This window comes from Miscanthus floridulus, chromosome 7, assembly GCF_019320115.1.
Source record: "Miscanthus floridulus cultivar M001 chromosome 7, ASM1932011v1, whole genome shotgun sequence".
NCBI classification, from domain to species: Eukaryota; Viridiplantae; Streptophyta; class Magnoliopsida; order Poales; family Poaceae; genus Miscanthus; species Miscanthus floridulus.
This window is the reverse complement of record NC_089586.1, coordinates 130,093,551-130,108,657: the sequence shown is the minus strand read 5'-3', so window position 1 is coordinate 130,108,657 and position 15,107 is coordinate 130,093,551. Positions and strand designations below refer to the sequence as shown.

Genomic DNA, 15,107 nt, shown 5'->3' with positions numbered 1-15,107 from the left:
CGCGACCACATATTTGTGCATGTGTATATCACTAACGAACGCTACAACATGCAGACATTGCATACGGATCGATACAGTAAGAACGCAAAGTGCGGTAATCACATAGATAAGATTGTATCCAGCGGAGGGTCCCATGCCGAGGGCATCGGAGGCTCCATTTGCACTAGTCGACATAGTGCGTTGCTCAAAGTCGTGGACCACAATCGATGCAGGACGATGTTCACAGTGCAGTCCTACGAACGGATCACCAGGAAGAAGACGGGTTCCGCGAGCGATCAACAGGAAGAAGACGGGTTCCGCGAGGAAGAAGATGTCGAATGAGCAGTCGCGGAATCGCTCCCTAAAAACCTAATCGCCGCACACCCCGTACAAGGTTCGCATGCGGACGAGGGTTCCGGAGGCACCTGCTCTCCCGCTGCTCCGTGCTCGCAGAGGTACGGGACGGGGAAAGCCCAAGGACGGCTGAGATGTGGTCTCTCGGAAGCGAAGCGGAAGAGGCGAAGACTGATGTAGGATTTCGGATTTATAGCTGGAATGGGGAAGAAAAAAGGCAGCGAAGGATCCCAGAAGACGGAGACAGCGGAGAGACGATAACTGGCGCTGTCAGTTCGCTTCCACCATAAAGAAGAAAAACTCTCGTGATTATGAGGATTCAGTGGCATAAACCTGGCCACGCCCGCCACGCCCATGCCCACGGCCACAGCCCGACCCGGCCGACGGCGGCAGCACGTGACACTCATTTGTCCTTTTCTCAGTTTCTCAATTAAGATGGATAATTTTCAACCAAATGAGCTAAGGAAACGTTCGGTCAAAATCCCATACAATATTAAACCATACAACGCTTAATATTTCATACTATAGAATTTTATTTGATTTATTAAATATTATACGGCAAGTCCCTAGTATATCCGCACATCGTGCCACCACTAGATCATCGTCACAGACAAGCCAAGCCATGCACACGATTCGTAGTCCGTCTGTCCAATCTTTTGTCACTTGGCGTCATGGCGGTCGTAGGGGCGGAAGCCGTGTGCGAGCGCGGCGCGCCATGCTTTGTCGACGCCGGTGACCCTGGCGCCGCACTCGTGGTCGTCCCAGCCCTGGAGCGCGTGCACGATGCCCGCCGCGCGCCACGCGCTCATCACCCTCCGCGGCAGCCAGTTCTGCGTACCCATGCGACCACCAACACATCAGCTGATCAGCATATATACCAACACATCAGACAACTAATACAGAAGAGACCCTTGTGGTTAGCTCACGTACCTCGCAGGCATGGAGGTTCTCGAAGGCGTCCGGAACCACCAGCGCCGGGGTGCTGTGGTAGACGCAGTCGCCGCGGACGCCGTCGGGAGGGAACTGCGAGTATGGCACGAAGTGGACGCCGACCTGGGCTCTCCTCTGCTCCTCGCCCGTCAGCTTGTCGCCGACGAGCCACACCTTGCTGCTGCAGTGACTCCAGCCTGAAAGGAGAAGAAGATGCTCGTGCGTCTCTGGGCGCAGCTCCTGCTTCAGAGACTCGTACAGGTCCTTGTCGACCGTCTGAACCTGCACTCGTCATTTACACCAATTTAGAGGGTTCTCGTTCATAAACAAATCCGACAACAGGATAATCCAACATCGTTAGTGATGCCAACAACAGCAGGTACGTACCTGAATCTCGCGTTCGCAGAGCGCCGAAGCCAGCACGGCCGCCATCTTGCCGCCGGCGTCTCCGAGGAGGAGCACGTCGGCGGTGCCCCGAGGGATCATGTGGAGCACGGCGGCGGCGGCCAGGCTGGTCCCGTCGACGATCTTGGTCCTCAGGTCAGGTTTCCTGATGACGTAGAGCTCGCCGTTCTTGTTCAGCTCGTTTGCCTGCACAAGCCCACAGCGGGGCAAGCTGGCGCTGTCAGAGCCATTATTCACTAATCGTCTTTCTTTTTACGCTAGTTGTCTTTATTTACAGCGCGGTGAAAACTGAACTCAAGCTACGCCAGCAGTGAAAACTTTGAATTCGAATTCAGAAGAGTGGTTGGCGTGGGATCAATGCCGCCTGCCTGCCTGCCAGCCTGCCTGCCGCTGGGATTAATACACACACGGCCTGTGAGCCTGCTGCGACGTGCAGGCATTACTACTACTGGCAGCACGCACGGTGAATCATGCGTCCAAAAGTCTCCGGTGAACATGCTGACATGCACGGCACGGGAGTGGAGTTGGTCGACTACCAAGAAACAAAAATTGAAGGGGCTGCAGCCTGCAGGACGACAGAACAGTGAAGATAGCGCGGGTGGACCTGGTTCAGTAGACCCAGCGTGAGCACTCTGGCGCCACTTGCCTCGGCGTCTGCCACCGCCTTCTCCACCAGGCGCCCCACTGCGTACAGACCTTGCTTGGACTGATACTGCATCCAAATAAAATGTTGCACCCTCAGAATTGAACAAGTGCCTTTTCGAATATTTTAAGAAAAATGAAATCGTTTTTTTAATAAAACACACACGCGCTGCGTGTTACTGTACCACTACTACCTGAGAGGTGTATGTTGGAACGACCCACGTCTCGAGGTTGAGCTTGTGGAGCCTGTTGGCCTCGGACCTGAAGGCGGTGGTCCGGCCGAGGAGCGCGGCGACGAGCGCGGTCAGCGGGCGCGCCGGCGCCGACAGGAGGCCGGTGCAGCGGGACGCGAGCGGCGCCGGCGCGGCGGCGAGGGACGCGAAGCCGAGGCGGAGGCGGAGGAGGGACGCCGGCGTGGTGAGGTGCGTGAGGTGGACGACGTCGGGCGCCTCCTCCCGGCATTGCAGCGCGCGCTCGTACAGGTCGTCGCTGGACTTGTCGGCCGTGCCGTAGAGGTGGTCGTAGAGCGGCATGAAGAGCGAGTAGTTGGTGCGGAACTGCGTGTGGTGCAGCGAGTGGAACGACGGCGTGTACACCAGGTATTTGAGGGGAGGGAAGACGTCGAAGAGGAGCTTGGGCACGAGCTCGAAGTTGCAGTGGCCGAGGTAGTTCATGAAGTCGATGTAGATGAGGTAGCCGTTGGCCACGGCCACGGAGGCGGTGCCCGTGCCCACCATGGTGAGCAGCGGGATGGCGAACAGGGTGAAGTACACCACCTCCTCCGCGAACGGATGGATCACCGCTGCGTGCATGCATGCAGAAGCCATGGTTCATGCACGCATGGATATGGTGCAGATCGATTATGCAGTGCACCAAGATACTAGAAGATTAAGGTCCTTGTTTGGATGCAACTCAATCCACATGTGTGGCAGTAGATTGGAATAGAACTTAGTTTAATTCCAGTTAAGATGAATACATGTGCATGTATCCAAACAAGACCTAAGCATAGATATGCATACAGCATACATACATGTGATGGGCTCGGTGACGATGGAGGCGTGGTGGTGCGAGTGGTACCGGGCGTAGAGGAAGTGGTGGTGCAGGGCGCGGTGGAGCCAGTAGTACAAGAACTCCACGGGGCCGGCGTGGAGGAGGGCAGCCATTACCAGCCCCTTGGAGTTCCACCACGACACAGACTGCGCCGCCGGCACCGCCGCGTTCACCACGTAGAAGAGCAGCGCCGTCAGCAGGATCTGGTCGTCCCTGCATTTTAATTTGTTGTTGCACACGCATGGCCAATTAGTTGATTTCACACATGAAATTAATTAAAGCAGGGCGCGCGGATTTCTGTTGGATTTCGTCATAAACGCACGCATCAGACAGCAGTACTGCTGCCTCCGATCCTAGTACGTACCAGTTCCTCTCCCTGTCGACCTGGTCGAAGTCGAGGCTCTTGTCGACGATTCGGTGCCTGCTCCGGGCCGTCTGGTGGCGGGACACGGTGATCCAGAGCTGGCTGTGGAGGAGGCGGAGGAGGAGCACCGGCAGCACGGCGAAGGCGAGCAGGTCACGCTCCCCGCTCCCGCTCGTCACGAACCTGTACGTGCTGCGAACCGCCCATGGAGCCACCAGCGCGTACTGCTCTCAGTTCGTCGTCGTCAGGCAGGGCAGGCAACAAATAAGCAGTGTCGTCAGTCGTTCGCTGCTACAAACATGCAACAAGTTTCCTTGCACATATGATGCATGCATGCATATGTGATGACACGGTTTGGCGGCTGTGCAAAATGCAAACGAGCAGAATGCATGCAACAACAGTCAACAATATTGGCGTGCGTGTGTACCTTGTAGTTTCCAAGATCTTGCCATGGCCAGCGACTGAGAGGTCCAGGCTTTGAGGCCATGCTTGTGCTGGTTTCTCCTCTTGCCTAGCTAGCTACAAGGAGTTGCCCGCCTTGCTTTCACAAAGCTGGCTGTGAGATGCGTAGGATGTGTGTGCGTGTTTAGCTCTTGCAGCTGCAGGGGCATGTCCATTGCCATCTTTATATATAGATAGGACTAGAGGGAAAAGGGAGAGGTGCCAAAGGAATCGATCAGCGTAGCAGTGGCGACCCGGCCCTGTTTAGTTGCACTTTATTTTATCAAATTTTTCAAGATTCCCTGTCACATCGAATCTTTGACACATACCTGAAGCATTAAATATAAATAAAAAATAAAATTAATTACACAGTTTAGATGAAATCTACTAGACGAATCTTTTAAGCCTAATTAGACTATGATTGGACACTAATTGCCAAATAAAAAAAAAACGCTACAGTTGCATTTTGCAAAAAAAATCGAAACTAAACTGGGCAAGCGCTTTTATTTTTACTGCTCTAGTCCCAATGCTCGTCGTCGTCCCTAGCTAGCAGTAGTGACTCACTAAATTCACTGCAAACTTTCGATCCACACTAGAGAGTACTTCTCGACGGGAGAAAAGGGTTAGGGCTGGTTTAGTTTCTAAAAATTTTTACCCCAAACTATCACATCGAATTTTATGGCAGAGTATTAAATATAGAAAAAAAAACTAATTGCACAGTTTGGTTGGAAATCGCGAGACGAATGTTTTAAGACTAATTAGTCCATAATTAGCCATAAGTGCTACAGTAACTAACATGCGCTAATGATGGATTAATTAGGCTTAATAAATTCGTCTCGCATTTTTCAGGCGAGCTATGTAATTAGTTTTTTTTTATTAATATCCGAAAACCCCTTCCGACATCTCCGAAACATCCAACGTGACAGTCCAAAAATTTTCATTTCGCGAACTAAACACCCCTTAATAGCAAGATATTCATACTCCTGCTTCCCTCCGCTTCTTGCCACCCGTGATTCTCACCGTACCAACTTTGGCCATATGTTTTTGTCTTCAACAGACTTTTAACTCACCCTTTATTTTTAGAATGGAGGGAGTAGAAAGTTTTCAATCTCGTCGAGATGTACAATTCCACATGATTTTGTCATTATGACTTTGTATATAAATTTATTAATTATATGCGTAACCTCTATTACTTTTAAACATGCCTGTCTCTATAAGTGCTCATATTTCTATAGACGAGATTGAGACTAAAAAATTGATTTTCAGAGACATTTCGTGTCCATGTGGCCCCTACCCTAGCATACATAGAGACAAAGTTCCTTACGAACTGTCTAAAGAAACATCCTTTCCAGGACGTCTCCTAAAAATGTTTTAAAGTAGGAATGCAAAATAGTTTTCCTGGTGAAATCAAGAAAGAACCCATTTGATATTATTCCCTTGTTTTCAAGAGATCAGGAAAGAGGCGTCCCCTTCTTTTCAAGACGTAACACACAGTTTAACCCACAACAGTTTTTTTAGTCCCTCCGTTCCAATTTATAGATCATACTAGCATTTCTAGATGTACAACTATTATTTTATATCTAAACATAGGTGGTATTAGTGAATCCATGACCATAAAAAAAATGAAAGCAGCATATATGAATCTAATATATGGATCTTTTTTTTATGACATACAGGTCTCTCTATGTGTGTGCGCCCCGTCATATGTCTATAATATAACACCGTTGAAAGCAGTTGTTAATGTCAAAATCATTCCAATATTGAAACATTAATTAGTAGACGAGGAAGTTGTATCGTGCTCCTCCAACGTCCCAAAAACATGTGTTTCGTTCTCGCCAATATTTTTCTCATGATCCGAGTTTGTCTTGTCCTTTGATTTTTTTTTTGACGAAACTGTTCTTTGATTTAGATCATCTACTACCCCAGCTATAAAATTAAATTCTGTTTTTGCTTTCTCGGCCAGTCGTGTCATGCACTGCTGCCTCGTGTGGTTCTTCACGCCAATGGCATTTATCGTGTCACGTTCTTGCTGGTTCACACACAAATCGCATCATTTTCATGCTACCGCTGGTTCGCACCTAATTAACCTATGAACCGAAAGCTCAGGTCGCATGGTTCACACACAATCGCATCCTTTTCATGCTGCCGTATGGTTGTGCAGGAATTTGGATGGTTTGGAGAAATTTTAGAGGAATTTGTGAGAGGAAAACACGGTTCTGGATGAAAAAATAAGCGGACCAAAGTCGGATTTAAGGGCACGCGAACGGGGCAAGAGGAAAAAAATTGGAGGAATTGTTTATTCTATTGTTCAACGACAACAATGATGCATGACGAAATACATACCACTCTAACAAGAATATTATTCTCTCTTTAAAAGACTCAATCCATCTCAACTTGGACCAAATTATATAAAAAGTATTAATAGATATGATGTGTAATAAGTATCGTTAGATAGTTGATGAAATATAATTTCATAATAGATTTTTTTGAGATACAAATGTTGGTACTATTTTCTATAAACACGATCAAGAGAGGATGAAAGGGCAAGTAGACTGGTGGTACATAGTGCGTGGTTCTTTCATCCGTGCAACATCCATACATGTCCTCTCACATATCTATATTTATGACATGCAAAACCCTTCCAATATTTAAGATTAAAGATAAATATAAATTTAAACATTATTTACTCCGTAGTGAGGAGGAACGAAGTTGTATCGCGCACCTCGCTCAACATCCCACAGACAGGTGTTTCTCAATGTGAACAAACCTCATCTGAGCTTGCCTTGTTGTTTGATTACAATCAACGACCTCTAGCTATAAAACATACCTCTAGGCCATAGTTATTGGGACCCGACCGGAGATCGAACCGGCGAGGCCGTCGGTTCATTGGTTCACTGGTCCAACCGTTTCGAACCGATTGAACCGTCGGTTCAATTGTTTTGGACCGGACAAATCGAACCGGTCAAAAATAGTTTGAACCGGTATATTTATATAATTATATATGCTATAATTAATAATTGACGGATGCTAAACAACATAAATTTAATTGCACAACTATAAGGTTCATACATATGTATATATAGAATGACATGTTCTCAGTCTTTCATCCAGTGTTCTCTATATAATAGGCTAAAAATTTAGCCAGTCAATTTTTTTTAAAAAAAAGCCAGTCAGAATGCAGCTTTGCTTCGCTTTTCCATGAAAGAAATGCATGTTCTATCTTTATGAACTTCCTACCTAGATTGTGGGTCTTTATCCCTGTAAAAAATAGATAATGGATCATCAAGTTAGTACCATTTCATGCAGCAGTTCAGACTGCAAGACTGATAGCAATGCACACCAAGCTCAGACTGATAGCAATGTACACCAAGTTCAGAATGATAGCATACCTTGATCAAGGATCCAGTAAACTTCTGCATTACGGACCAGTAAATACTGAAAAAAGACTAAACAACTGCAGTACTGATCAAGGATCCAGTAACTGAAACTCAAATAGCTAACAATATTTTTAGATAAATGATGCATCCAGTAACTAAAACTGAAGAAGGCAAAGGATGACAATGTTCAGAGCATACATGAATCTGAGAAAAAAAATCTGGTAGTAGTTCACGCTTTCAGAACTACAAACAGTTACTGGATGACAGAAAGTGGAGATGACAGGAACTAGAGATTGCATAATTTCAGCACTACAGGAACTGGAGATTACCAAGTCCCCAGCAACATTGGCACATTTACCAAATCTATAGCAACATGACCTACTTGTCCACTATATAACTGGATGACAGCATGATTAATAGCATGACTGGTAGATGGTACTCAATCAAAATTCAGGGGATCCCATTCATCTTCAGGTGCATCATCACTTGGTCCACCAACATCAAGTGCAATACCATCGTAATCAAATAGATCTTCCTCTCTTTCCAGGTTCCGAATGTCCTGAATCTCGTCACTTTCTTCCATGGCATCAGCCTCAACAACATCCAAGTCTAGCACCGATTCTAATTTTTTTTATCAATATAGATATGATGTTAAATGAGAAAAAAATATATGTATGTTGAACTGATTTCACAATTGACAAGAGACATTACCATCACTGCATTGTATACTTAGTGCGGACAGTTCACTATGAAAGGCGTTCAACTCTTCCGAGTTAAGGCGAGGTGGATTGTCCTCTAAGATCCAAGCTTCATTTTCCTTTCCAATTTGTTCCAAACTTATTGGGTCATAATTTCTTGTACTGCATTTGGACCTAATGTTCAAATAGTTCAAACAAGAAAACAATGAGGACTATTATCCAATTGACATTAATATTTGACAGTAACCAACAATCCTAAAGTGAGGTTGCTACCTACAAGTAATATTATTTTCAAGTTACAGAATAGACTAGCAGCTAGTTGTGCAAGTTTCAGCCCAATAGACAATATCATTTTCAGGTTAAAGAACAGGCTAGCAGATAGCTGTGAATGAATGTAAGAAACTAGAGAAGGGGTACCTTTGACGCAATCTCAGGTTACAACGAACATACACAATATCATTTAGCCTTTGATGCTCTAATCTGTTTCTTTTTTTGGAGTGCACATGCTCAAAGTAGCTCTAGCTCCTCTCACATCCAGAAGCACTACAAGTTTGGCTCAACACACGCAGGGCAAGCTTCTGTAAATTTGGTGCGCTGCAACCATAAGTTTGCCACCACTCATCTGTGTGACAAAACAGAAGTTAGTGATGCTGAAATAAACTGGAAAAGTAAAAAACAACAATCTAGAAGTAGTAGTGAAGTTACCAGCAAGCATGACGGAGCGATCATTATAGCAGTTGAACGTCCAAAATCACCTTCTCCATTCCTAAAAATCTTTATTTCTTTTGTCAAAGCACTTCTAAGGGAAGCATCTTTGCTGACATACCTCTCTATGACATCAAGAACTCCAGAAGTAGTAGACTTGTACTTCTCTCTTAGTTCAATATTGTACTGGTTATTAGGATTGAACCAAAAGCCAGCAGCATGGAGATTCTTATCAAAGTGCTTATCCCACCGTGCATCTATGTATTCCACGAAAGGTTTTGCTAACTCTTTCTTTCGCTGAAATCTCTTCACAATTTCATCTCTTGCACCATGGAATGCTGCAAATAGATAGCCCATTGCAGGTCTCTCATCGCTGTCCGCTATTCTCAGCACCTGAACTAGTGATTCTGATAATTGGCAAACAATAGCACAATTTTTCCAGAACTTTTGGTCTAGCACAACTTTGGTGAACTTTTTGGCTTTTGGTTCCTTATAATATACACAGGTTGTCCACTCATTGGAGATAACCATTGCATGCAGTTCAGCTTTGTGCTTATATATGCTTTGCAAAGCAATAAAATTAGTAGCAAAACGAGTTTGGGCTGGGCGGAGAATCTCATGACCTTTAGTGAACTTCCTCATTAGATACAATGGGAAGGGGCTGTAGGTGCATTAGCAACAGAGATTTCAACAATGTCATCTTGTTCTCCAGGTTCTGGCCCATATGCATTCCATTCCTCATAGTCCTGTTGTGCCTTCTTTTTCTTTTCTTTCCAATCTTCAATGTTTTGAAACATTGCATGCTCAACCTCAGGATCCACCTTTTTACATGGCGCCACATTACCTGGGTATTTGGCTAAATGCTCCTTGAAACGATGGATCCCTCCTCCTGCAAATACATCATTACAGAACATGCATTTGATCTTCTTTTTTCCTCCTTCAGTGAACTGTGTACAATATCCCCATGCTGGATCAGATTTTCTTCTTGTCTTTACTTCTGCGGATGCCTCTTGAGTAGAAGGTGTTGAATTCCGGTTACTGTCAACCGGAGTTGGAGTGACCGAAGAATCCACTGTGTGCAAAAGAAAATATATATCAGTGCATGTATAGCCTTACGTTTCTATGACATTAATCAATAATCAGAGCCATGTTTCTATTCTATCAGTCAATTAACAAAGCAATGTAGGCCATATATCTTACTGAATATATCTAAAAAATCTTACTGAATATATCTAACAAATCTTATTGAAAACATATAAAAAATCTCACTAGACAAATACCAAATAAATGCAGGCCATATAGTGTCGTGGAGTGGAGGTGCTGTCATCTAATAAATGCAGACAAATACTAGACAAGCTCACCATTAGCAACCATGTCGTGGAGTGGACGTGCCCGCCGAATCCGCCCACTGCACAGCTGCCCATCGCCTGCACCACGCCCCGACTACCTAACCCTAGATGATCTTTTCGATCTCAACACCTACAACAACACTGCAGAGGAAATGGACTCAGATTAGATGTTGTATGTATATACGACATATGAGATTGGTAAACAAAACAAGGTACCCTAAGTTACTGATAAATTAAATGACCAGACAACATGAGCAATAAAGTACCAAATTTCCAACCAAATTAAAGAGGACATGACCATCGGTAGCTGTAGTTAACAGGAAACTTGGGTTGAAAAGGAATGCCTGATTCAGTAGTAGGTTCTAGTATTGATGATAAATGTATCTGAAACAAAGTAGGGAGTTCATAGGGAAAGTAAACATGACATGAGGCAGCACGGGTCAATTTGCAATTGGTTTGAGGCTGATGAACAACATCCATACAGTGCAATCAACAATGTACAGGCAGCATAACTAATTGATGAATCAAAATAAATATGCCAACAACGATGTACAAACTAACTGCACTTTTAGAATGAAATGTTGCTGGCTGAATTGATGGTGGCCTAGGTGGGAGGGCGACTGAGGATGGGAGACCGTGCTAGCAAAGTCATTACCGGCCACCAGAATACCGAACAGTCAAATAGTGCGGTGACAGCGGCCGGCCGCCGGAAGCGCGCGACGCAGGGCATGGATCCGCATCCTCGGGGAAATTTACAAACAAATCACTAGCATGTAGACGCGGCGCGAGCAACTCTCTTAACAACAGTAGGGAAGAGCAGCACAAAGGAGAGAAGGATTCCTCCTCTCTCTTTCTCGGAAGAGAAGCGTACCTGTGCGTCGGTCACCGGAGCAACGGAGATAGGAGGCGACGATGGGGATCTGCTCTGTTGTGTTGCTGTTGGGCGACGGAGAAAACGACGACGGGCGGAAGGGCGCTCTGGTGGCGCAGGTGGGAGCGGAGCTGGCCTGAGTCGCGGTGGGCACTGTGGGTAGGGGAGAGAGGAGACCCCGAGTGGCCGAGTGATGGAGCCCCCAGCTACGCGCGCGTCGCTTCTAGGAGGAGCAGAGCCGCCGCCACCGCCCAAAATGACCGCGAAAAGGATAAGAGTTATTTTTTCCCTCCCTCAGCCAGCAAACAACCCTAGAGGACTCATTTTTACCGATGTACATCAATGCCCCTAAGTAGATAAGGTTGTCCTAAGTGCATAGAGGGGTGACTTTAGAAAAAATAAAAAACCCACCGGTTCATATGGAACCGCTCGGTTCACTGGTTTGATGAAAAACTGGTCGGTTCAACCGGTTTATAGCGGTCCGATTGCATAGACGGTCTTTGAACTGAACCAGACCGGTGTAGGCTCTGGTTCGGTCTTTTACCGGTCCGACCGTCGGTCCGGTCCGGTCCAAATAACTAGGCTCTAGGCTAGTTATAAAATTAAACTCTATTTTCCCTTTCTCAGTCATTCGTGTTGTTTTATCTAACCTACGAATCAACTACCTTTTCCCTTTCTTGGCGTTTCATGTTGTTTTCCTCTAACCTAACCTATGACTATGAATCAACTACCTATTGCTGGTTCCAGTTGAGCGGAAACATTTGCCGCTGCAGGTCTCTTCTGTGACGGATACTTTGTCGCCGTTGTTTGGCTTTTGTAGCGGATACTTTGATGTTACGGTTGTGCGTCTCGTCTTCGGCAGATACTGAGCCATAATTCTTTTCTAGCGGATGCTTTGTCGTTGTTGTTGTGCCGGTTTTCTTGGTGGATGCTTTGCCACTAAGATCGCTTTGGTCTTTTCTATGCTGCTACTGTTGCTGGAAGCTCGTCTCGTCTTCTTTGGATGGATGCTTCACTACCGCGGTTTGACTCTCCATAGGCTACCACCCCATTGATGTGTCTTTTGTCATAGGTTTAGTATGTTGGGGTGTTGAGGCCGAGGGTCCTTGCCCTATGCTTTCCTCTTGTTGCTTAATGTATTTTTGGGCTGTTGTGGTAATCCTACAATTACTTACGAGTCCTTTTATCTTTTCAAACTCTACTTTCTCTTAATGAAAAATGTGCCTCATGGTGCCATCACGAAAAAATTAAATCCTAGCTATAATACATACCCTCTAGCTATAAAATTGAATTCTGTTTTCCTTTTTCTCGGATATTCACGTCGTTTTCCCTAACCTATGACCTGAAGGCTCAGTTTGTTAGATTGATCCCACTAGTTTGGCCCAACGGCCAATTGGGCCTTGATCCGTGCCTTGATTGATTGGTGAGCCCCGTCGCACAGCGCTATAAAAATAGAGGTGGGGGCGGGGCACAAGGCATGAGGTTCACCTGAGCTGCCAGACACCCCACCTACAATCCAAACCTTAACCGATCTAGAGAGGGGGCGCTGCCAGCGACAGGAAGCACCGCCACCAGCTTCACCCCGCCTCTGCACCGTCGTGACTTTTTTTATTTTTAACACTTTTTGTAAATTAATTTTGAATCTAACACTGTTTTTCCCCAAAACTAACACTTTTGTCCGCATCTATTTCCCTAGCGCGGCGAAACGCCTGTGCCGCGCCATGCATGGTGGCACGGCGAGAGGGATGACATGACGACGATCGGGGCATTGACTGGTGATATGGTAGGGTCTGCCGCGCCTAGCCGCCTGCCTACTGTGCCCGCCACACCTACCCGCTTGCCCGCCACGCCTACCCGCTGCGCCTGCCGCCGACCGTGGCCGCATGCCGCCACCGGCCGCGCCATGCTCGCCGGCGCGCCACTCTCACCGCGCCCGCACACCGGTGCACCACCCCCTTCAGCTGCTCGTCGCGCCCTCCGGCCACGCACGGCGTCTGCCCGCCATGCCACGAACGCCCGCCGCGCCTGCCATCGCCCTCAATGCAGCGTCCGCGACTGCCGCCGCCACCCTCACTGCCATGCTGTACACCTAAAAGCTCTAGTTTGGTTTTGGTAAATTGATGAAACCCTAAGTGCTAAGCTAGTTTATCAAAAGTGATTATGAGATATGTAGCACTAGTCAAAGTGGTGGAGCAAATAAAGATCATGACATGATGATGGTGATGCCATGGTAATGATCAAGTGCTTGGACTTGAAAAGAAGAAAGAGAAAAACAAAAGGCTCAAGGCAAAGGTATAAATAGTAGGAGCCATTTTGTTTCGGTGATCAAGACATTTAGTGAGTGTGATCACATTTAGGTTCGATAGTCGTACTACTAAGAGGGATGAAACTCGTATCGAAATGCGGTTATTAAAGTGCCACTAGATGCTCTAATTCATTGCATATGCATTTAGGATCTAGTGGAGTGCTAACACCCTTGAAAATGTTTGTGAAAATATGCTAACACGTGTGCATAAGGTGATACACTTGGTGATTGGCACATTTGAGCAAGGGTTAGGAACTTCACCGATGTCCTATACATAGAAGACATGATTTCACAGAGTGACTGGACGCTAGTCACACAGTGACCGGACGCTGGGTTCAGCGTCCGGTCAATGATAGCAGTGAGCACGCGGTCTTGATCTTGTGACCAGACGCTGGCGCGAAAACTGACCGGACGCTCAGGGTCTGAGTTCAGTCAGTGCTGACATACGCTGACATGGGGCGCGCAAAGGAGACATTGAGTGATTGGATGCTGGGTGTGTCCGGTCGGGCATGACCGGACACGTCCGGTCGTGAAATTTCGCATTTGGAACCTTACTAGAAATGATTGGGCGCTGGGGTCCTACGTCCTGTCACTTTCTAGCGACATGTCAGGTCATCACTTGACCGTTGAGATCGGGCGATCGACATTTGAAGAGAGGGGACACATGGCGTGCATCGCATGACCGAACGCTGAGGTCCAACATCCGGTCAATATGACCAGAGCGTTCGGTTACCCCGTGTTGTGCCCAGTGAAGGGGTACAACGACTCTATTTCATAGGGGCTTCTATTTAAGCCCCATGACCAGCTCAAGCTCATTCTCTTGATCATTTTCATTGACATAGCAACCTTATGAGCTTAGCCAGAGCCCTCCCACTCATCTCTATCTTTGATTCATCATCTTTGTGAGATTGAGAGAGAATCCAAGTGTATTGCTTGAGTGATTGCATCTAGAGGCACTTGGTATTCGTGTTTCGCTGTGGGATTCACTTGCTGCTCTTGGTGGTTCCCACCACCTAGATGGCTTGGTGTAGCGGAGGAGGATTGGCACGAGTTGGTGATTGTTCGTGGCCATCTCCGGTGATTGTGAGGGGATTTGTACCTTCCCTGGCAGAGCGCCGAAAGATAACTCTAGTGGATTGCTTGTGTCATTGAGTTACCTCACTTGTGGGTAGGTTCTTGCGGTGTCCAATTATGTGGACGAGGTTCGTGCAACACCTCTTAGCCACCGAACCACCAAGTGTTGGTCGACACAATGGGGACATAGCATGTTGGCAAGCACGTGAACCTCGGGAGAAAATTGGTTGTCTCTTGCCCTTTGGTATTCTCTCGATGATTGATTAAGTATTCATCTTATGATTGGTTCACTCCTCTACGTGGTGGTATAATCACCCTACTCACTCATTTATATTCTTGCAAACTAGTTATAGCAAGTTCTTTAGTGTAATTAGAATTGAGAGCTTGCTTTGTTGTTTTAAGTTCATCTAGTGGAGCTCTTTAGTGTAGCAGGTGTGAGAGCTCTTAGTGAGTAGTAACATAACAAATTGTGTGTCTAGTGATCATAGCAACTAGAATTGTTGGATAGGTGGCTTGCAACCCTTATAGAGCTAGAGCAAGTTTGCATTTCGCTATTTGTTATA

General features: G+C 46.5%; 1 protein-coding gene and 1 pseudogene across 1 annotated transcript; both read right to left on the bottom strand.

Annotated features, from left to right (window-relative positions):
- Nucleotides 1-831: 831 nt before the first annotated feature.
- LOC136464793 (very-long-chain aldehyde decarbonylase GL1-6-like) lies at nt 832-4,303 on the bottom strand. The gene is made up of 8 exons (XM_066463743.1): nt 4,152-4,303; nt 3,725-3,948; nt 3,341-3,573; nt 2,505-3,112; nt 2,273-2,380; nt 1,651-1,854; nt 1,264-1,545; nt 832-1,163 (listed from the first exon to the last, which is right to left on the bottom strand). Exons 1-8 carry the CDS (start codon nt 4,209-4,211, stop codon nt 993-995), a joined length of 1,890 nt encoding a protein of 629 aa, XP_066319840.1. The 5' UTR covers nt 4,212-4,303; the 3' UTR covers nt 832-992.
- Nucleotides 4,304-7,981: 3,678 nt separating this feature from the next.
- Nucleotides 7,982-9,587, bottom strand: LOC136466278 (uncharacterized; annotated as a pseudogene).
- Between the last annotated feature and the right edge of the window lie 5,520 nt (nt 9,588-15,107).